General features: G+C 40.5%; 1 protein-coding gene across 12 annotated transcripts in view; it reads right to left on the bottom strand.

The window, feature by feature from the left end:
- ADAMTSL3 (ADAMTS like 3) overlaps positions 1-23,105 on the bottom strand; it is a 379,251-nt gene that overhangs the window by 126,943 nt on the left and 229,203 nt on the right. For all 12 annotated transcript variants that reach the window (XM_045163811.1, XM_045163808.1, XM_045163813.1 and 9 more), the window contains one exon: positions 22,787-22,871. In XM_045163811.1, the coding sequence (XP_045019746.1) occupies positions 22,787-22,871 (85 nt within the window). The remainder of the gene's footprint in view (positions 1-22,786; positions 22,872-23,105) is intronic.

The following is a 23,105-nucleotide window of genomic DNA, read 5'->3' as shown; positions in this document are numbered from 1 at the left end:
TCCCATGGGTAAACTGGAAAGGAGACTGATTAAATTTAAGAAGACACATCCATACAATGTATTCAATAATAGGATGAGGTCACTGAAAAGAAGGTGAATCCATGTGAATTGATACGGAATATTCTTTTGGAGGCTGTTAAATGAAATAAGTATGTGGTCTTATGAAATAAGGATCACATGCTATGATCTTTTGTCTAACTACACAAAAGGATACAGACATGCCTATATAGTGTATATATTACATATTGTTGTTGTTCAGTCGCTAAGTCATGTCCCACTCTTTGCAACCCCATGAACTCCAGTATGCCAGGCTTCCCTGTCCTTCACTAACTCCCTGACTTCGCTCAAACTCATTTCCATGGAGTCAGTGATGTCATCCAATCATCTTATCCTCTGTCACCCCCTTCTTCTCTTTCCCTCAATCTTTCCCAGCATCAGGATCTTTTCCAATGAGTTGGCTCTTTGCATCAGGTAACCAAAGTATTGGAGCTTCAGCATCAGTTCTTCCAATGAATATTCAAAGTTGATTTCCTTTAGCATTAACTGGTTTGATCTCCTTGCAGTCCAAGGGACTTTCAAGAGTCCTCTCCAGCACCACAGTTCAGAAGCATGAATTCTTCAATGCTCAGCCTTCTTTATGGCCCAACTCTCACATCCGTACATGACTACTTGAAAAACCATAGTTTTGACTATACAGACCTTTGTTGGCAAAGTGATCTCTGCTTTTTAACACAATGTCTGTCATAGCTTTACTTTCAAGGAGCAAGTTTCTTTTAATTTCATGGCTGCAGTTACCGTCCACAGTGATTTTGGAGCTCAAGAAAATAAAATCTATCAGTTTTTCCACTTTTTCCCCATCTATTTGCCATGAAGTAATGGGATTGGATGCCATGATCTTAGTTTTTTGAATGTTGGATTTTAAGCCAGCTTTTTTACTCTCCTCTCTCTTTCATCAAGAGGCTCTATAATTCCTCTTTGCTTTCTGTTATTAGAGTAGTATCATCTGCATATCTGAGGTTGTTAATATTTCTCCCTGCACTCTTGATTCCAGCTCATGATTCATCCAGCCCTGCATTTCTCATGATGTACTCTGCATATAAGTTAAATAAGCGGGGTAACAATATACAGCCTTGACGTACTCCTTTCCCAATTTTGAACCGCTTTGTTGTTTCACATCTGGTTCTAATGGTATATATTTATAGCCTCTATGTTATCTATGCTGATTTATATATAATGTCTCTTTTCGGAAGTAATTGCAAGAGCCAGGAACTGGAGTTTATAGAAGGAGGCTTTTACTATATTTTGTTGCTGTTTTTTTAATTAATTTTTATTGGAGGATAGTTGCTTTACAATGTTGTGTTAGTTTCTACTGTACAGCACAGTGAACCAGCTATACGTATACGTGTATCCCCTCATTTTTTTTTTATTTCCTTCCCAGTTAGGTCACCACAGAGCACTGAGTAGAGTTCCCTGTGCTATACAGTAGGCTCTCATGAGTTTTCTACTTTATATATAGTATCAATAGTGTATATACATCAATCCCAATCTCCCAATTCATCCCACCCCGTTCTTTCTGCTTTGGTGTCCGTACGGTTGTTCTCTACGTCTGTGTCTCTATTTCTCTTTTGCAAATAGGATCATCTATACCATTTTATAGATTCCATATGTATGTGTTAATGTCTGATATTTGTCTTTGTTCATTTTCATTTTGCACCTTTTAAAGGCTTGAACTTTCTAACCATATACATACTATACCTCTATGGTCATTAATTTTTTCTCTTTTCTCCTTCACAATAAAAACTAAAACTGGGGATTATGTTTTAATGGGAAGTAGATTTTTTTTCATTCAGATTGGACTCTTACGTCTCATAGATTCAGAATCCTGAGAGAAGGTGGAGTAAGTGAGAAGGCACATCTTAATTCCCAACAGGGCAAATGATGGTTACACTTGATGTTTTTCAGGTCTCCTGGATGTTTCAAGTTGGTTATCATTTTTTTTCTTAGCTTGTGGGATCTTAGTTCCCCAACCAGGGATTGAACAGTGGAAGTCTGGAGTTCTACCCACTGGACCACCAGGGAATTCTATCAAGTTGGTTTTCAAAGATCCTTGTAAGTGTCCTCCTAAAAAACAAATATCAGTTCAGTTCAGTTCAGTCGCTCAGTTGTGTCCAACTCTTTGCGAACCCATGAATCGCAGCATGCCAGGCCTCCCTGTCCATCACCAACTCCCAGAGTTCACTCAGACTCACGTCCATGGAGTCAGTGATGCCATCCAGCCATCTCATCCTCTGTCGTCCCCTTCTCCTCCTGCCCCCAATCCCTCTCAGCATCAGAGTCTTTTCCAATGAGTCAACTCTTCACATGAGGTGGACAAAGTATTGGAGTTTCAGCTTTAGCATCATTCTTTCCAAAGAAATCCCAGGGCTGATCTCCTTCAGAATGGACTGGTTGGATTTCCTTGCAGTCCAAGGGACTCTCAAGAGTCTTCTCCAACACCACAGTTCAAAAGCATCAATTCTTCAGCGCTCAGCCTTCTTCACAGTCCAACTCTCACATCCATACATGACCACTGGAAAAACCATAGCCTTGACTAGATGGACCTTTGTTGGCAAAGTAATGTCTCTGCTTTTGAATATGCTATCTAGGTTGGTCATAACTTTCCTTCCAAGGAGTAACAAATATCAGAGCTGTCCAAATTATCCATGAGTGATTTGGGGGAGGCGAGATGGGGAATCATGGTAACTCAAAAATGTATGCATGATTCCACATGATTTTTTTCTACGCATTATTTTTTATTTAAACAAAGGACATTATTATGTTCATGCAGTTCTGAATCTTGCTTTGTCTTTGTTCCCCCCTACATACACACACACACACACACACACAGTAATTTTTTCTTTAAAGAAAAGAAAGTCCCACAGCTGCACACAAGCATTTGAAGAGTGATGTCTGGGCAAAACAACCAGGGAAACAGAGCATGTTCCCTGTGTCTTTGCACAGTGCATGCATGTGTGGCTCAGTTGTGTCCAACTCCACAACAGAAAAGATTTTTTTAAAAAGAGCAATTCAAGGGACTTCTCTGATGGTCCAGTGATTAAAAGACTTAGTCTTCTAATGAAAGGGTGCAGAGATCAATCCCTGGTCAGGGAATGCCACATGCCTTGAGGCCAAAAACCCAAAACATAAAAAAAAGAACAATTCACTTATAAGAGAGCCTAGGCAGGAAATGATAAAACCACAGAATAAAATGGAAAACTACAGAGCTGAAGAAACAAAACTGTGAAACATAACATCATTAGAAACTAACAATTCAGAACCAAGAGAAAAAAATAGAAGAAACATGGCTGAAGGTCAAATTAAAAACATAGAAGCAAGACTTGGAAGTGAATGCAGTGTTGAGAGAGAAAAAGAAAAGTTTTAAAGCAAATAGAGGGGTGAATGGAAGGCTGGGGTACAAAGGAAGCTTCTGGGTGATGGAGATGTTCTGTATCAAGAATGGGGCTGGGGTTCTGTGTTTTGTGTCCACCTGTCAAAACTCATTACTTTAGACAGACACAGATTTTGTATGTAAATTATATCTCTCTAAAATTGATTTTTAATGCAGTTTTTAGAGATAAAATGAGAGAGAATCCAATATTGAAGCTAGTTGGATTCTTTAAGTAGAGGCTTCAACACATGAAACAGAAAAAAAAAAAAAAGTTCATAAATAAAATATGTGAAAAATGTGCCTAAAATACAGCCTGGAAAGGTTACACTGTCTTCCAGGAAAAAGTGATACAAAATGATTAACGTAAAAACCTAGAGCTTTCAGCAGAATGCCCTCCCTAAAGATACCCACACCCTAATCCCTAGAATATATGAATATGCTGTTACATGGCAAAAGGGATTCTGCAGATGTGATTAAGGTTATGGACCTCAAGATAGGGTGATTATCCCAGTGGGCCTAATCACACAAGTCCCTAAAAACAGAAAGAATTCTCTGGCTGGAGTTAGATGCAGCAGAACAAGAGGCAAGAGTGAGAGCATGAGAGGTACTCAACCCGCTGTGGCTGGCTCCAGGATGGAAGAGGCCAGGAGCCAAGGAATGCAGGAGGCCTCCAGAAGTGGGAACAGCTCCCGGCCAAGAGCCAGCAAGGAAATGGAGATTTCAGCTCTGCAACTGCATGGATCTGCACTCTGCCAACTGCCTGAATGAATCTGGAAGTGGATTCCACCCTGGGCCTCCAGAGAAGAGATCAGGCTGACAGACATCATGATTTTAGCCTAATGGGATCTATAGAAATCAGCTAAATCTATTTGGTTTCTGACCCACCGAACTGTGAGATAATACATTTGTGCTGTCTTAAAGCACTGCTGCTGCTGCTGCTGCTAAGTCACGTCAGTCGTGTCCAATTCTGTGCGACCCCACAGACAGCAGCCCACCAGGCTCCCATCCCCGGGATTCTCCAGGCAAGAATACTGGAGTGGGTTGCCGTTTTCTTCTCCAGTGCATGAAAGTGAAAAGTGAAAGTGAAGTCGCTCAGTCACGTCCGACTCTTTGTGACCCCATGGACTGCAGCCTACCAGGCTCCTCCGTTCATGGGATTTCCCAGGCAAGAGTACTGGAGTGGGTCGCCACTGCCTTCTCCAGTCTTAAAGCACTAAGTTTATGTAAACGAATATACTTAAAAAACAAGATTTTGAGGATGAAAAATAGAATTCCATAAGCATCTAGGTACAAAAATCAAGTCCCTTATAAGAATAAAAAAGTCAGGTGGATTTCAGACTCAGCAACATTCAAAACCAGAAAAAGATGAACAAGAGATTTGAGAGAGAGAGTTGGGGTCCCAAGAATATTATGTCCAGTCAAACTGTTATTCAAATACAAAGGCAATAATTTCCTGTCATATAGCAACAGCAATAGTACCAACCTAATGGGGTTAGGTTGGGATTAAATGAGATGTCAGAGTGAAAAGTTCAATAATTACAACAAAAATGACAACAACTAACATTCATTACATTGTTATTTGTGTGAGACACTGTTCCATGTACTTCACATACGTTTTATCATTTACTCATAGCAACAACCCCATTAGGAAGTATTATTATTATTCCCATTGTATAGATGAGGAAACTGAAGATAATTTATCAAAGATAACATAGTAGCTACTGGCATTATTTTACCCTGCCTCAGCAGTATCACAGGTGAGAGATGCAATTTAAGATCATCCAAGATGACAATGAAAGGAGCCCAGGAAAATCTGACAATACTATTTTGGGGCATTTATTTTTCTGATTTCAAAAATGAATAAACAAACACCAATATCCACTTGTTAAAATAATTTTTTTGCTGTTAAAGAAGAAGAATGTAACATATATCTGTGAAAGGAAAGCATATTTTGGGAAAAAATATTATCAGAAACAGAAGGAAATGCTACAGCATCTCCTTAAAAGTTAATGACAATAAAATTCAAGGAAATGTTCTATAAAACAAAAGATAAATGAAGAGATTAAGAAAGTCAAAACATGAAATTCCCTGGCGGTCCAGTGGTTAAGAATCCATGTGCCAATGTAGGGGACTAGGGTTCGATTTCTGGTTTGGGAAGAAACCACATGCTATAGAGCAACTAAGGCCGCGTGCCACAACCACTGAAGCCTGCACCCTAGAGCCCAAGCCCTGCAACTAAAGAAGCCACCACAAGGAGAAGCCTGCACACTGCAACTAGAAAAACAGAGCACGCAGCAACAAGGACCAAGGCAGGAGAAAAATAAGCAGAACACTCAGAACGTGGCTGGGAAAAATCTCTGGCTTGGTTGAGAAAAGACTGAAAAAATACAAAAATAATGCAAAGTTTGCTCTATGACAGAAGAAAATCCAAATGAATAGTAGGAAATACATTCATGGTAAGGACAGCAAATGGTTGTTTGAAGGGCAGATGTGCATCCAAAACATAGAGGAAAAAACACAAAAAGTGCAGGAAGTATCACATGTTAAAAACAGAGATTCAATACACAGAGTTGATGAACCTTTAGAATAAATTAAAAAAACAATAGAAAAGAGGCACAAATACAACAGACGAAAACTTTCATGCACCCAAGAAAGATTTCAATCCATGTCCCCAAACTTCTGTTTACCAAAATTTGAAAAGAAAGTAATACCTGGACTGATTCTTTAAAAATCCTCTAATTTTAAGTATATGGAGAAAAATCTTACGTTTAAGTTAAAAAAAAAAAAAGTTCACAACACAAGTATAAAGGATAGCTTAGGCATAAAGAAGATAGTTATTAAACAAGAGTTCATACATTTGCTCATTTGAGGGTGTAAGAAAGGGACTCTTAAATGCAGAGGGTCTGAAAGATTTATGCCATCTATATAATCTCCCAGAAAAAAAAATGCACAAAGAAACACTCCCATTTAATGAGAATTTAATTTTTTAAATTACCATGGGAGAAAAACAGAAATAAGATTCAGCACTGCCTCAACACTGCAGTATCTTTTGTTTAAATTTTAAAGAGGAAATTTGATGGTAGGAATTAAATGCCTTCAATGTGTTCATCTTCTGGCCTCCTAATTCCACCCCAGCAAATGTGTCCTAAGGAGACAATTAGAGATGTAGAGAGAGGCAATTTGAGATTTGCTACAGTTTTATTTATTATAGTGAATAATTAGACACAAATTGCAGAAGGCCAGAAAGATCTTTCTAAAAATGTAATCATTGTGATTACATCACTTGTTAAAAATCCCTAAATGACTCTCACTGCCTCCAGATCAAGTCCAAATCCTTTATGAGCCATGAAAGGCCTCCAAGACTTGCCCACTTTCCAGGTTGTCATTACCACCTCCTTAGCCTCCAGCCCCCTCTCCTCACTCAGTACCTCAGTGCCCAGGTGTGGTGGCCCCCATGGATCAGTTGGCCTACATACAACCTCAATGCCTGACGTGCTGTTCTAACACCCACATACATCTTAAGACATCACTTCGTGTACCAGCTCTCCCAGGAAGCCATCCCTGAGCTTTAAGCCTCACAACGCAGCAATCTAATCGCTAACTTCTCTGTCTGCCCTATGAGACCAACCCAAGGATGGGAGAGCCTTGAATTCAGTTCTCCTAACATAAAATTGGAGCTCTTTCTCAAATCACAGGCCAGAGCATCACCATCCACCACTTAGTAGATCTGAAATGTTGGAGACAATTCCTTAATCTAAACGTTTGCTTCTTCATCCCTAAAATGAAGCTGATAAAAATGCCTCCTCATGGGGTCATTGTGAGAATTGGATCAGAATTAATCCATACAACACTGAGGATACAGTCTGGCACAAAGTCCTCAGTATTAGTTGTTACTACTGTTGTGAGAAAAACAGAATGTCTAAAATATAACCTGATTGAATTTGAGCAAACACAAATGGAGAGGCTAAAATGGCAGTGGAAAATACACAAAGTGTTCTGAATCTGTCTCATTTCCTTGGTTCTCATACATGCTAAATGGGAGGGAGGGCAGCATGACTAAGGAAGCTCTGTGAATCCCATAGAAACTAGGAAAGCTCCGGGGAAGAACTTTTAAAGCAATGATGAACCGTATCAACTGTCAACACATTCCACAGCTGAAAGCTAACACGGTTAAAACTGCAGTTCCCCTGGCTTTGCTTTATAAGCTGTAATTTTTATTTTCCTAATTAAAAATAAAAGCCTTTTGAACATCCGTTCTCTATGTAAAGTCAGAGCTTGAGCCACGGTAAACCACAGAGACAGAAATATTTATCTTCTCCAGGCGGCTTTGGCAGGCATTCTTCAGGGATCCAAAATACAGCTATGTTCATCTTCTCGCTCACTGTCAACAGGCAAGGATCCCCAAACCACAAAAACGGGGGTAATAAAAGGATGAACTGGAAGCTGAGATATGTTGTGGTTTTGTTTGAAAATCAAGGGAATGACTAGAGTCAGAGTGGTGGGAGGAAACCATAAACTTCACACTAGACAGCGGGAACAGGGCAGAAACTGCCAGGCAGCGTGAATTATAAAGGAAAATTGCAGAGAGACCACAGAGAGAGGGAGAGGTAGCCATTCAGGCCCAGGAACAGGTGCTGGGGAGGAAGAAGCAGTCCCACAGAAGGAGAGGGCGGATCAGCTTTGCTCAGTGAATGTGAACAGGAAGAGCCACCACCAAAGTCAGGTGTGGCTGACAGCTTGAGGATGAACATGGGGCCAGACCCTGGTGCAGTGTACACAATACGGCCCTTTTCCAGTTAGGTAAAACTTCAGAAAGAGCCTGGTTTCCCTGCTGGCTCAGTCCGTAAAGAACCTGCAATGCAGGAGACATGAGTTCAATCCCTGGGTCAGGAAGATCCCCTGGAGACGGGAATGGCTACCCACTCCAGTATTCTTGCCTGAGAAATCCCATAGACAGAGGAGCCTGGCAGGCAATGGTCCATAGGGCCACAAATAGTCGGATATGACTGAGCAACTAAAACCACCACCACCAAGAGGGACCCTAGAGATTATCTGATCCGATAGTTCCCAAATTTGGATGCACCGCCCCCCTCGCCAGTCACCCAGGGTGTTTGCTAAAACATGCTGCTGACAAATCCATAGAGCTGGATGCAGAACAGAGATGACCACAGGCTGCAAGGGGATGGGGAGTCAGTGATTCCTGGGTACAGAATTTGTGGTGGGGATGATGAAACCTCCTGGAGATGGATGGTGGTGAGAGTTGCAACGTGTCAATGTACTTAATACCAGTGAACTGAACACTCAAAAAGGGTTAAGATGCTCCATTTTAAGTTATGTCTATTTTACCACAATTTTAAAAAGAACTGCTGCTGCTGCTACTGCTAAGTCGCTTCAGTCGTGTCTGACTCTGTGCAACCCCAGAGACAGCAGCCCACCAGGCTCCCCCGTCCCTGGGATTCTCCAGGCAAGAACACTGGAGTGGGTTGCCATTTCCTTCTCCAATGCATGAAAGTGAAAAAGTGAAAGTGAAGTTGCTCAGTCGTGTCTGACTCTTAGTGACCCCATGGACTGCAGCCTACCAGGCTCGTCCACCCATGGGATTTTCCAGGCAAGAGTACTGGAGTCGGATGCCATTGCCGTCTCCTTAAAAAGAACTAGCAGAGCCAAAAGAAAAAAAAAAAATATGCTCCCAGAATGCCTGACTTGGTGAAGTCCAGAAATCTGCATTTTAAATAGCATCACATGTGCTTCTAAAAGAAGCAATCTGAGGACCACACTTTTAAAAGTGGTATTGTGGGAACTTCCTTGGTGGTCCAGTGGTTAAGACTCTTGAGCTCCCAATACAGAGGGCACAGGTTCCATCCCTGGTCAAAGAACTAAGATCCCACAATGCCATGTGGCAGGGCCAAAAAAAATTTTTTACAGTGCTATTCTGATGATCAAAAACAGATCTTTCTCTTTTAAAGATACACACTTAAGTATTTATGAATGAAATGACATGCTGTCTGGGTGTACTTCAAAAATGCCCCACTGCAGGTGGAGGCAGTGGTGTGGATGAAAAAAGAGTGGCCCTGAGTTGATAACTGTTGCAGTTGAGAGACAGACTCATGGGTGGGGTTGTCATACTGTTCTCTCATCTTCCATACAGGCTTGGTATTTTCTATAACAACCAAAAAAAAAAAAGCTTTTTCAAAATCCAGGTGGGTGCCATTCCCAACAGAAAGGAGAACATAGTTAAAGTGAAGGAGGCAGCTCGTTACAGGCAAGGAACAGCCAACAGCAGCGAATGCTGGAGCACCCCAATCCAGTCTAAGCTGGGGGTGGGGGGTTTGTGGTCAGAGATGAAGCTGGTAGTCAGGAAGGGTGATATCTACCCCACTATGACTTGTTGGCTGGTGAACAAGCATAAGTCTTCGGGAAATGGGGAAACATTGGGATATGATGAACATTGTAAGAAAAGATTAGACTTCTGCCTTAGCCAGACTGGGTGGATCTGAGGACATCAAAAGTGAAAGTGAAAGTCGCTCAGTGACGTCTGACTCTTGGCGGCCCCATGGACTGTACAGGCAAGGAATTCTCCAGGCAAGAATACTGGAGTGGGTAGCTGTTCCCTTCTCCAGGGGATTTTCCCAACCCAGGGATCGAACCCAGGTCTCCCACTTGCAGGCACTGGGAGTCTGAATCCCATTGCAGGCAGATTCTTTACCACCTGAGATCATCAAGTGGGGAGCAAATCAGAAGGCTGTTGTAGGTATCCTGGTAAGTGACTCTGAGACCTGAACAAAGGTGGTAGTAGGGATGGAGAGAAGGAGAGCTGTAATGGAGATTTTAGAAGATATGACTTCACAACTCTAGTTAATTATAGACCGGGGAAACATGAGCAAGAGGCAAGAATGACTGCAAGCTTCCAGTCTAAGGAACTGACAGCAAAGCCTTTAACCAAGAGAGAACATGCAGAAGGATTAGCAATGGTGATCTAATTGTGTTTATTTTAAATTAATTTTTATTGGAGTATAGTTGCTTTACAATGTTGTGTTAGTGTCTAGTGTATAGCAAAATGAACGAGCCACACATGGAATATTACTGTGCTGTGTTTAGTTGCTCAGTCATGTCCGACTCTTGGTGAACCCATAGACTGTAGCCCAGTAGGCTCCTCTGTCCTTGAGGATTCTCCAGGCAAGAATACTGGAGTGGATTGCCACTGCTTTTTCCAGGGGATCTTCCCAACCCAGGGATTGAACCCAGATATCCTGCTTTGTAGGTGGATTCTTTACCATCTGAGCCACCAGGGAAGCCCCATGGAATATTACTCAGCCATAAAAAGGAACAATATTGGATCATCTGTAGAGGCATGGGGAATATGGACCTAGAGAATGTCATAAGCAGTGAAGTCAGAAAGAGAAAAATAAATATGATCTATTAACACATACATATGGAAGCTAGGAAATGGTATAGGTGATCTTATTTAGAAATAGAGACACAGATGTAGAGAACAAATACTAGATAACATCTAACTGTGTTCTGAGAAGAGACCCTGGCAAGATGTATCATTCAAGACTAAGAACTCCCTGACCATCCTTGTGTGACAGCTACAGACTCCCTTGCAGGCGTCCAAGTTCCTTTTCTTCTCTAGATTCCATCCCTTACAGAACCATAGGAGATCAGAGCTGGGAGAAGCTTCCAGTAGCATTTAGCCTAACACCCTCCTTGTACAACTGAGAAGTCTAGAGATGGTAACTGTCTAAAATCCTTATGACCTTTTTAATATGTTTAAGGTTGCCCTAACTTCAAATGAAAAGCAACAACAAAAATCAAATACATACCTATAACCCTTCCTTTTCATCAACTTGACTACCAGTCTTTCTTCTTGAGTAGTCAAATACCCATTGTCCCATTTCCTTGTAATTCAGAATTCATTCCTTAAAGATCTGCAGCGTTTTACTTCTCTACACTATGAAATCTGTTGCCCTAAAATTAACTGAGTTTGCTCTGCCAGGAACTGTCTGATGTGGGCTCTGGTTATAAGCAAGGTGAAAAGACAGCCTTCAGAATGGGAGAGAATAATAGCAAACAAAGCAATGGACAAAAAATTAATCTCAAAAATATATAAGCAACTCCTGCAGCTCAATTCCAGAAAAATAAAGGACCCAATCAAAAAGTGGGCCAAAGAACGAAACAGACATTTCTCCAAAGAAGACATACAGATGGTTAACAAACACATGAAAAGATGCTCAACATCACTCACTATCAGAGAAATGCAAATCAAAACCACAATGAGGTACCATTTCAAGCCAGTCAGAATGGCTGTTATCCAAAAGTCTACAAGCAATAAATGCTGGAGAGGGTGTGGAGAAAAGGGAACCCTCTTACACTGTTGGTGGGAATGCAAACTAGTACAGCCACTATGGAGAACAGTGTGGAGATTCCTTAAAAACTGGAAATAGAACTGCCATTATGATCCAGCAATCCCACTGCTGGGCATATACACCGAGGAAACCAGAATTGAAAGAGACACATGTACCCCAGTGTTCATTGCAGCACTGTTTATAATAGCCAGGACATGGAAGCCACCTAGATGTCCATCAGCAGATGAATGGATAAGAAAGCTGTGGTACATATACACAATGGGGTATTACTCAGCCATTAAAAAGAATACATTTGCATCAGTTCTAATGAGGTGGATGAAACTGGAGCCTATTATATAGTAATCCAGAAAGAAAAACACCAATACAGCATATTAACGCATATATTTGGAATTTAGAAAGATGGTAACAATAACCCTATATGCAAGACAGCAAAAGAGACACAGACAAAAGATGGCAGAGGAATAGGACGGGGAGACCACTTTCTCCCCCACAAATTCATCAAAAGAACATTTAAAAGCCGAGTAAATTGCACAAAACAACTTCTGAATGCTGGCAGAGGACATCAGGCACCCAGAAAAGCAACCCATTGTCTTCGAATGGAGGTAGGAAAAAATATAAAAAGACAAAAAAAGAGACAAAAGAGGGAGGGACGGAGCTCCTGCCTGAGAAGGGAGTCTTAAAAGAGAGAAGTTTCCAAACACCAGGAAACACTCTCACTGCCGAGTCTGTGCGGAGCCTTGGAAGCACAGAGGGCAACATAACAGGGAGGAAAAATAAACAATTAAACCCCACAGATTACGAGCCCAACAGTAACTCCCCCAGCGGAGAAGCAGCGCAGACGCCTGCACCCACCAGTAGCAAGCGGGGGCTGGGCAGGGAGGCGTGGGCCACATCGCTTAGAGTAAGGATCAGGCCTGAATGCCCCGAGCGCTATCTGAGCGAACTAATTTGGGCTACCAAACCAGACTGTGGGATAACTACCACGCCAAAAGCCAGCCCTAACCTAAGACACCGGCAGGCCTGCGCACGGAACAAAGGACTGAACAGAGATAACCGGCTGCAGACCATTCCCCTCCGGTGACAGGCAGCCAGAGCCGGAAGGGGGCAATCGCAGCCCCAGAGAGACATTATCTACAAAACTGTAAGCAGGCTTCTTTGCTAACTAAGACTTCTTGGGGTTCTGGACAGTCAACACCTGCCGGAGAAAGCGCGCCGGTTGTACACCCAGAAAACCGAGCCGCGGGGAGGCGATAAGTCTCAGCAACCGGGCTCGCCAAACACCTCATCACTGAGCTGCTTGGACCTGGGAAGGGCACAAAACACAGGCCCAACCGAGTCTGCGCCTCTGAGGACTACCTGAGCGCCTGAACCTAAGCAGCTTAGATCTGGGAGGTGCAAGCAGCCCAGGGCTGGCCTCGGATGGTTCCCAGCGAGCAACCTAGAGCCTGAGCAGTGTGGGCAGGGAGGCTACACGCGCCGTGAGCGGGGTCAGGCCCAGTGTGGCGGCTGAGGCACTGCGAGCAAATGCCAGTGTTATTTGTTTGCAGCGTCCCTCCCTCCCCACAGCGCAACTGAACAAGTGAGCCTGAAAAAAAAAAAAAGTGTCCACCACTGCCCCCTTTGTATCAGGGCGGAAATCAGACACTGAAGAGACCAGCAAACAGAAGAAGCTATAACAGAGGGAACCACCTTGGAAGCAACAGGAAATAGATTAAAACCCTGTCGTTAGTACCGACTACATAGGAAGGGGCCTATAGATCTTGAGAAATATAAGCTGGACCAAGAAACTAGCCGAAAATGAACTGACCCCACAATACCCACAACACCAGAGAAAGTTCTAGATATATTTTTACTATTTTTAACAATCATTCTTTCTTTTTTTTTAATTAAAAAAAATTTTAAGTCCTCTAGTACTCCTTTAATTTTCACTTTTATAACCTACTATTACTTTCCAAAAAAAAAGACTCATTTTTTTTAAAGCAAACTTCATATATATTTTATAATTTTTGTAACCTTGTTTTTTTTTTCTTTTTCTCTTTTATTTTCCTCTTTTCTTTAACATTGTATTTTTGAAATTCCAAACTCTACTCTAGATTTTTAATTTTAGCTTTTTGGTATTTGTTATAAATTTTGTACCTATATTTTTTTAATAATTTTTGTGACTTTTTTTTCTCTCTTTCTTTCTCTTCTTCTTTTCTTTAACATTGTATTTCTGAAATTCCAAACTCTACTCTAGATTTTAACTTTTGCTTTTTGGTATTTGTTATCAATTTTGTACCTATATTTTCTTTATAATTTTTGTGACTTTGTTTCTGTTGTTTGTTTTTTCTCTTTTTCTTCTTCTTTTCTTTAACATTGTATTTTGAAATTCCAAACTCTAGATTTTTAACTTTTGCTTTTTGGTATTTGTTATCAATTTTGTACCTATATTTTCTTTATAATTTTTGTGACCTTTTTTTTCTCTCTTTCTTTTCCTTCTTCCTTTCTTTAACATTGTATTTTTGAAATTCCAAACTCTACTCTAGATTTTTAATTTTTGCTTTTAGGTATTTGTTACCAATTTTGTACCTTTAAGAACCCAATCTTCAGTACCCATTTTTTACTTGGGAGCAAGATTACTGGCTTGACTGCTCTCTCCCCCTTTGGACTCTCCTTTTTCTCCACCAGGTCGCCTGTGTCTCCTCCCTAACCCCTTTCTACTCTACCCAATTCTGTGAATTTCTGTGTGTTCCAGACGATGGAGAACACTTAGGGAACTGATTACTGGCTGGATCTGTCTCTCTCCTTTTCATTCCCCCATTTTATCCTTCTGGCCACCTCTGTCTCCTTCCTTCCTCTTCTCTCTCTTCCATGAACATCTCTGAGCGGTCCAGTTGTGGAGTGCACATAAGGAAGTGATTATTGGCTAGCCCACTTGCTCCTCTACTGATTCTACCTCATCTCATTCGGGTCACCTCTAACTTCCTCCTTCCTCTTCTCTTCTCCATGTAACGCTGTGAACCTCTCTGGGTGACCCTCATGGTGGAGAAACTTTTCATCTTTAACCTAGATGTTTTATCGATAGTGCTGTATAGAATGAGAAGTTTTGAGACTACTGTAAAAATAAGACCTATAATTGGAAGCAGGAGGCTTAAGTCCAAACCCTGACTCCAGGGAACTCCTGACTCCAGGGAACATTAATTGACAGGAGCTCATCCAACGCCTCCATACCTACACTGAAACCAAGCACCACACAAGGGCCAACAAGTTCCAGGGCAAGACACACCAAGCAAATTCCCCAGCAACACAGGAACACAGCTCTTAGCTCCAATATACAGGCTTCCCAAAGTTACTACAAAACCATAAACATCTCATAACTCATTACTGGACACTTCATTGCACTCCAGAGAGAAGAAATCCAGCTCCACCCACCAGAACACCGACACAAGCTTCCCTAATCAAGAAACCTTGACAAGCCACCTGTACAAACCCACACACAGTGAGGAAACACCACAATAAAGAGAACTCCACAAACTGCCAGAATACAGAAAGGACACCCCAAACTCAGCAATATAAACAAGATGAAGAGACAGAGGAATACCCAGCAGGTAAAGGAACAGGATAAAAGCCCACCAAACCAAACAAAAGAGGAAGAGATAGGGAATCTACCTGATAAAGAATTCCGAATAATGATAGTGAAATTGATCCAAAATCTTGAAATCAAAATGGAATCACAGATAAATAGCCTGGAGGCAAGGATTGAGAAGATGCAAGAAAGGTTTAACAAGGACTTAGAAGAAATAAAAAAGAGTCAATATATAATGAATAATGCAATAAGTGAGATCAAAAACACTCTGGAGGCAACAAATAGTAGAATAACAGAGGCAGAAGATAGGATTAGTGAATTAGAAGACAGAATGGTAGAAATAAATGAATCAGAGAGGAAAAAAGAAAAACGAATTAAAAGAAATGAGGACAATCTCAGAGACCTCCAGGACAATATTAAACGCTACAACATTCGAATCATAGGAGTCCCAGAAGAAGAAGACAAAAAGAAAGACCATGAGAAAATACTTGAGGAGATAATAGTTGAAAACTTCCCTAAAATGGGGAAGGAAATAACCACCCAAGTCCAAGAAACTCAGAGAGTCCCAAACAGGATAAACCCAAGGCGAAACACCCCAAGACACATATTAATCAAATTAACAAAGATCAAACACAAAGAACAAATATTAAAAGCAGCAAGAGAAAAACAACAAATAACACACAAGGGAATTCCCATAAGGATAACAGCTGATCTTTCAATAGAAACTCTTCAAGCAAGGATGGAATGGCAAGACATACTTAAAGTGATGAAAGAAAATAACCTACAGCCCAGATTATTGTACCCAGCAAGGATCTCATTCAAATACGAAGGAGAAATCAAAAGCTTTACAGACAAGCAAAAGCTGAGAGAATTCTGCACCACCAAACCAGCTCTCCAACAAATACTAAAGGATATTCTCTAGACAGGAAACACAAAAAGGGTGTATAAATTCGAGCCCAAAAGAACAGAGTAAATGGCAACAGGATCATACTTATCAATAATTACCTTAAATGTAAATAGGTTGAATGCCCCAACTAAAAGACAAAGACTGGCTGAATGGATACAAAAACAAGACCCCTACATATGTTGTCTACAAGAGACCCACCTCAAAACAGGGGACACATACAGACTGAAAGTGAAGGGCTGGAAAAAGATTTTCCATGCAAATAGAGACCAAAAGAAAGCAGGAGTAGCAATACTCATATCAGATAAAACAGACTTTAAAACAAAGGCTGTGAAAAGAGACAAAGAAGGTCACTACACATAATGATCAAAGGATCAATCCAAGAAGAAGATATAACAATTATAAATATATATGCACCCAACATAGGAGCACCGCAATATGTAAGACAAATGCTAACACGTATGAAAGGAGAAATTAACAATAACACAATAATAGTGGGAGACTTTAATACCCCACTCACACCTATGGATAGATCAACTAAACATAAAATTAACAAGGAAACACAAACTATAAACGATACAATAGACCAGTTAGACCTAACTGATATCTATAGGACATTTCATCCCAAAACAATGAATATCACCTTTTTCTCAAGCGCACACAGAACCTTCTCCAGGATAGATCACATCCTGGGCCATAAATCTAGCTTTGGTAAATTCAAAAAAACTGAAATCATTCCAAGCATCTTTTCTGACCACAATGCAGTAAGATTAGAACTCAATTATAGGAGAAATACTATTAAAAATTCCAACATATGGAGGCTGAACAACACACTGCTGAATAACCAACAAATCACAGAAGAAATCAAAAAGAAATCAAAATTTGCATAGAAATGAATGAAAATGAAAACACAACAACCCAAAACCTATGGGACACGGTAAAAGCAGTCCTAAGGGGAAAGTTCATAGCAATACAGGCATACTTCAAGAAACAAGAAAAAAGTCAAATAAATAACCTAACTCTACACCTAAAGCAACTAGAAAAGGAAGAAATGAAGAACCCCAGGGTTAGTAGAAGGAAAGAACTCTTAAAAATTAGGGCAGAAATAAATGCAAAAGAAACAAAAGAGACCATAGCAAAAATCAACAAAGCCAAAAGCTGGTTCTTTGAAAGGATAAATAAAATTGACAAACCATTAGCCAGACTCATCAAGAAACAAAGGGAGAAAAATCAAATCAATAAAATTAGAAATGAAAATGGAGAGATCACAACAGACAACACAGAAATACAAAGGATCATAAGAGACTACTATCAGCAATTATATGCCAATAAAATGGACAACGTGGAAGAAATGGACAAATTCTTAGAAAAGTACAACTTTCCAAAACTCGACCAGGAAGAAATAGAAAATCTTAACAGACCCATCACAAGCACGGAAATTGAAACTGTAATCAGAAATCTTCCAGCAAACAAAAGCCCAGGTCCAGACGGCTTCACAGCTGAATTCTACCAAAAATTTAGAGAAGAGCTAACACCTATCCTGCTCAAACTCTTCCAGAAAATTGCAGAGGATGGTAAACTTCCAAACTCATTCTATGAGGCCACCATCACCCTAATACCAAAACCTGACAAAGATCCCACAAAAAAAGAAAACTACAGGCCAATATCACTGATGAACATAGATGCAAAAATCCTTAACAAAATTCTAGCAATCAGAATCCAACAACACATTAAAAAGATCATACACCATGACCAAGTGGGCTTTATCCCAGGGATGCAAGGATTCTTCAATATCTGCAAATCAATCAATGTAATACACCACATTAACAAATTGAAAAATAAAAACCATATGATTATCTCAATAGATGCAGAGAAAGCCTTTGACAAAATTCAACATCCATTTATGATAAAAACTCTCCAGAAAGCAGGAATAGAAGGAACATACCTCAACATAATAAAAGCTATATATGACAAACCCACAGCAAACATTATCCTCAATGGTGAAAAATTGAATGCATTTCCTCTAAAGTCAGGAACAAGACAAGGGTGCCCACTTTCACCATTACTATTCAACATAGTTTTGGAAGTTTTGGCCACAGCAATCAGAGCAGAAAAAGAAATAAATGGAATCCAAATTGGAAAAGAAGAAGTAAAACTCTCACTGTTTGCAGATGACATGATCCTCTACATAGAAAACCCTAAAGACTCCACCAGAAAATTACTAGAACTAATCAATGACTATAGTAAAGTTGCAGGATATAAAATCAACACCCAGAAATCCCTTGCATTCCTATACACTAATAATGAGAAAACAGAAAGAGAAATTAAGGAAACAATTCCATTCACCATTGCAACGAAAAGAATAAAATACTTAGGAATATATCTACCTAAAGAAACTAAAGACCTATATATAGAAAACTATAAACACTGGTGAAAGAAATCAAAGAGGACACTAATAGATGGAGAAATATACCATGTTCATGGATTGGAAGAATCAATATAGTGAAAATGAGTATACTACCCAAAGCAATTTATAGATTCAATGCAATCCCTATCAAGCTACCAACAGTATTCTTCACAGAACTAGAACAAATAATTTCACAATTTGTATGGAAATACAAAAACCCTCGAATAGCCAAAGCAATCTTAAGAAAGAATGGAATGGGAGGAATCAACCTGCCTGACTTCAGGCTCTACTACAAAGTCACAGTCATCAAGACAGTATGGTACTGGCACAAAGACAGAAATATAGATCAATGGAACAAAATAGAAAGCCCAGAGATAAATCCACGCACCTATGGACACCTTATCTTTGACAAAGGAGCAAGAATATAAAATGAATTAAAGACAATCTCTTTAACAAGTGGTGCTGGGGAAACTGGTCAACCACTTGTAAAAGAATGAAACTAGAACACTTTCTAACACCATACACAAAAATAAACTCAAAATGGATTAAAGATCTAAATGTAAGATCAGAAACTATAAAACTCCTAGAGGAGAACATAGGCAAAACACTCTCCGACATACATCACAGCAGGATCCTCTATGACCCACCTCCCAGAATATTGGAAATAAAAGCAAAAATAAACAAATGGGACCTAATTAAACTTAAAAGCTTCTGCACAACAAAAGAAACTATAAGCAAGGTGAAAAGACAGCCTTCAGAATGGGAGAAAACAATAGCAAATGAAGCAAATGACAAACAACTAATCTCAAAAATATACATGTAACTCCTACAGCTCAATTCCAGAAAAATAAATGACCCAATCAAAAAATGGGCCAAAGAACTAAACAGACAATTCTCCAAAGAAGACATACAGATGGCTAACGAACATATGAAAAGATGCTCAACATCACTCATTATCAGAGAAATGCAAATCAAAACCACAATGAGGTACCACTTCACGCCAGTCAGAATGGCTGCGATCCAAAAGTCTACAAGCAATAAATGCTGGAGAGGGTGTGGAGAAAAGGGAACCCTCTTACACTGTTGGTGGGAATGCAAACTAGTACAGCCACTATGGAGAACAGTGTGGAGATTCCTTAAAAAACTGGAAATAGACCTGCCTTATGATCCAGCAATCCCACTGCTGGGCATACACACTGAGGAAACCACAAGGGAAAGAGACACGTGTACCCCAATGTTCATTGCAGCACCGTTTATAATAGCCAGGACATGGAAGCCACCTAGATGTCCATCAGCAGATGAATGGATAAGAAAGCACTGGTACATATACACAATGGAGTATTACTCAGCCATTAAAAAGAATACATTTGAATTAGTTCTAATGAGGTGGATGAAACTGGAGACTATTATACAGAATGAAGTAAGCCAGAAAGAAAAACACCAATACAGTATACTAACGCATATATATGGAATTTAGAAAGATGGTAACAATAACCCTGTGTACGAGACAGCAAAAGAGACACTGATGTATAGAACAGTCTTTTGGATTCTATGGGAGAGGGAGAGGGTGGGATGATTTGGGAGAATGGCATTGAAACATCTATAATATCATATATGAAACGAGTCGCCAGTCCAGGTTCGATGCACGATACTGAATGCTTGGGGCTGGTGCACTGGGACGACCCAGAGGGATGGTATGGGGAGGGAGGAGGGAGGAGGGTTCAGGATGGAGAACACATGTATACCTGTGGCAGATTCATTTTGATACATGGCAAAACCAATACAATATTGTAAAGTTAAAAAAAAAAAAAGAGAGAGACACAGACGTATAGAACAGTGTTTTGGATTCTATGGGAGAAGGCGAGGGCAGGATGATATGGGAGAATGGCATTGAAACATGTAAATTATCATATGTGAAATGAATCGCCAGTCCAGTTTTGACGCATGATACAGGGTGCTCGGGTGCTCAGGGCTGGTGCACTGGGATAACCCAGAGGGATGGGATGGGGAGGGAGGTGGGAGAGGAGTTCAGGATGGGGAACACATGTACACCCATGGCAGATTCAAGTCAATGTATGGAAAAACCAATACAATATTGTAAAGTAAAATAAATAATTAATTTAAAAAATAAAATTAAATTAACTGAGGAAGACTTTGTCAAACAAAACAGCTTTTCCTCAGTCCCCGAAGCTGTTCCTTGGTTTCCTGTGAAGTCTGAATACTACCTGCTGCACCTCTTCTTTAAGGCTTTGCTCCCTTGCTCTTTCTAACAGTGAGCCTTCCTTGGATCTATTCCTTCCTCTGTTGATGACTCCTACTCTTTCATGATCCACTTTTTTTTTTTTAACACATGATCCACTTTAAAAAAAATATTTATTGATTTGGCTGCACTGGCTCTTTATTGAAGCATGGGGGATCTTCAATCTTCAATCTTACTTGTGACAGGTAGGATATTTTTAGTGTCAGCATGCAAACTCTCAGTTGTGGTATGTGGGATCTAGTTCCCCGACCAGGAATCAAACCTGGGCCTCCTGCATTGGGAGCTTGGAGTCTTAGTCACTGGACCACTAGGGCAGTTCCCGAGATTGACTTTTGACTCCACTTTTTCTCTAAACCTCCACACTTCCATCATGAGCCAAACACTCCTCTCTTCAGTCAGTTACTCTGGGGTCATTCACCTCATGGTGTTCACAATGTCTTCTGGGTTCACATCCAGATGTTCTGCACATGTCATAAGTGTGATGTGCCAGTTCTCTTGGCCCCCTTGGTCACTGGAAGCAAGGTGCCTTCTCAAAGAAAAGGAATCCATGTGCTCATGGGGCTCACTGCTGGGTTGCACCACAGTGAAAAGGGACATTGACGAATGAGAGCCTGTTCTGAGAGGAGCAACAGGGTTGGTAAGGGACTTAAAAACAATACACAAAAACTGCTGAAAAGGCTAAGAATGATGAACCTGGGAAAGATAGTACTCTAGGGATTCAGTTTTCTGCAAATTTGTGAAAACTTGTCACGTGGGATGAGGCATAGATATGTGTGTGTGTGTGTGTGTGTGTGTGTGTTTTCCCCCAGAAAGCAGAAATTGGAAGGAGGTTATATTTTGGCTCAAAAGGAAAAAAATACTGCAAATAACTCACGTTGTTCAATCCAAGAGAGAGCTCTCAATGCAGTGAACTGTGCCCTTGCCGAAGGTGTTGAAGAGAGAGACTGGCCACCCAGCCTCTGAGATCCACTTTCCTCTGACCCCCTGTGAATTGTTCTCCCTGTGACAGCCTGTCAGCACTGCAGGCCTCACATATCTGATGTGGAATCAGCTGTCCTGTCTAATTCCTCAAGTCTATCACTGATGCTGTTTTGCTTCTAGATTCCTGGGTGAGATTCAACGTCTTTGATTCCTTGCTCTCTTTAGGTGTCCATACCTTCACGTCCAGAATGTTTCTTGACATGCTCTTGATACTATATCTCCATGGATACCATGACAGCCCAAACTTGCCAAATCCCATGTGGACAGAAGTCATTGGATTTTTGATCTCTCTGGAGATTAAGCCTGGCCTTCTCATTTTATAAGTAAGGAAAATGAGACACAGAAAAATGAAAGACTTGTTTACGGTCACATGGTTACAAGTGGTGGTTCTAGGCTCCAAGACTCCTGGCGCCATGTTCTTCCATGCCCCATACCACAGCAGCTCTGGGAGTTCTCCTGACAATCACTCAGGCCATCATGTTACATTTCAGCTTAACTAGTTTGATAAACAGTGGCCATGTCTTATCCATGGAATGATCACTTTATTTGGTTAACACTGTGATGGTCTTTGGTCAAATCATATGTGTTAATCTAGATCTAGATATTACCCCCAATCTGGTAACTATAACAGAATACTGAGTCTGCTTTGAGTTAAAAGGCACTGTTCTTTTCTGTGCTTCTCGTAGATGCTGCCAAAGTAAGACTGCTGAATTGTGCAATAGAGGAGAATTCTAGCCAGTTCAGGCTCTCTAGAGTCTGCAAATCCAGGTCATTTGGATTTGAAACATATCATTGTACTCCAATGAGTACAAAAATGACATATATCATGTTAACTGGCTAGGCCCTGAATACTCCCATAAAAGGTCCTGGACTCACGTTGGTTCTTCTGTTGCTATTCTGGTCTCTTCTAGTTCTTGAGCTTGTTTCAGCCAAGGTAATTTAGCTTCCACTGGGCTTTTTTCTAAGGAAAAAGGAACATAAACAACAGGCTTAATTACTGTTAATCATTCAAGAGTTGGCCATGTGATTGTTATTTACTGGAGATTTCATCAATTTTTTTTTTCAAATGAACAGTGCATGAAGTGGCTTCTGGACAGAAGCAAAAATTTCTGTCATGTATTTTTTAAATTAACACATTATCAGAATGCAACCAAACAATCCCATGACACAGTTGAATACATTCTCCAAGTTAGCA

This window comes from Bubalus bubalis, chromosome 20 (assembly GCF_019923935.1).
Source record: "Bubalus bubalis isolate 160015118507 breed Murrah chromosome 20, NDDB_SH_1, whole genome shotgun sequence".
NCBI classification, from domain to species: domain Eukaryota; kingdom Metazoa; phylum Chordata; class Mammalia; order Artiodactyla; family Bovidae; genus Bubalus; species Bubalus bubalis.
This window is presented reverse-complemented; position numbering and strand designations above follow the sequence as displayed.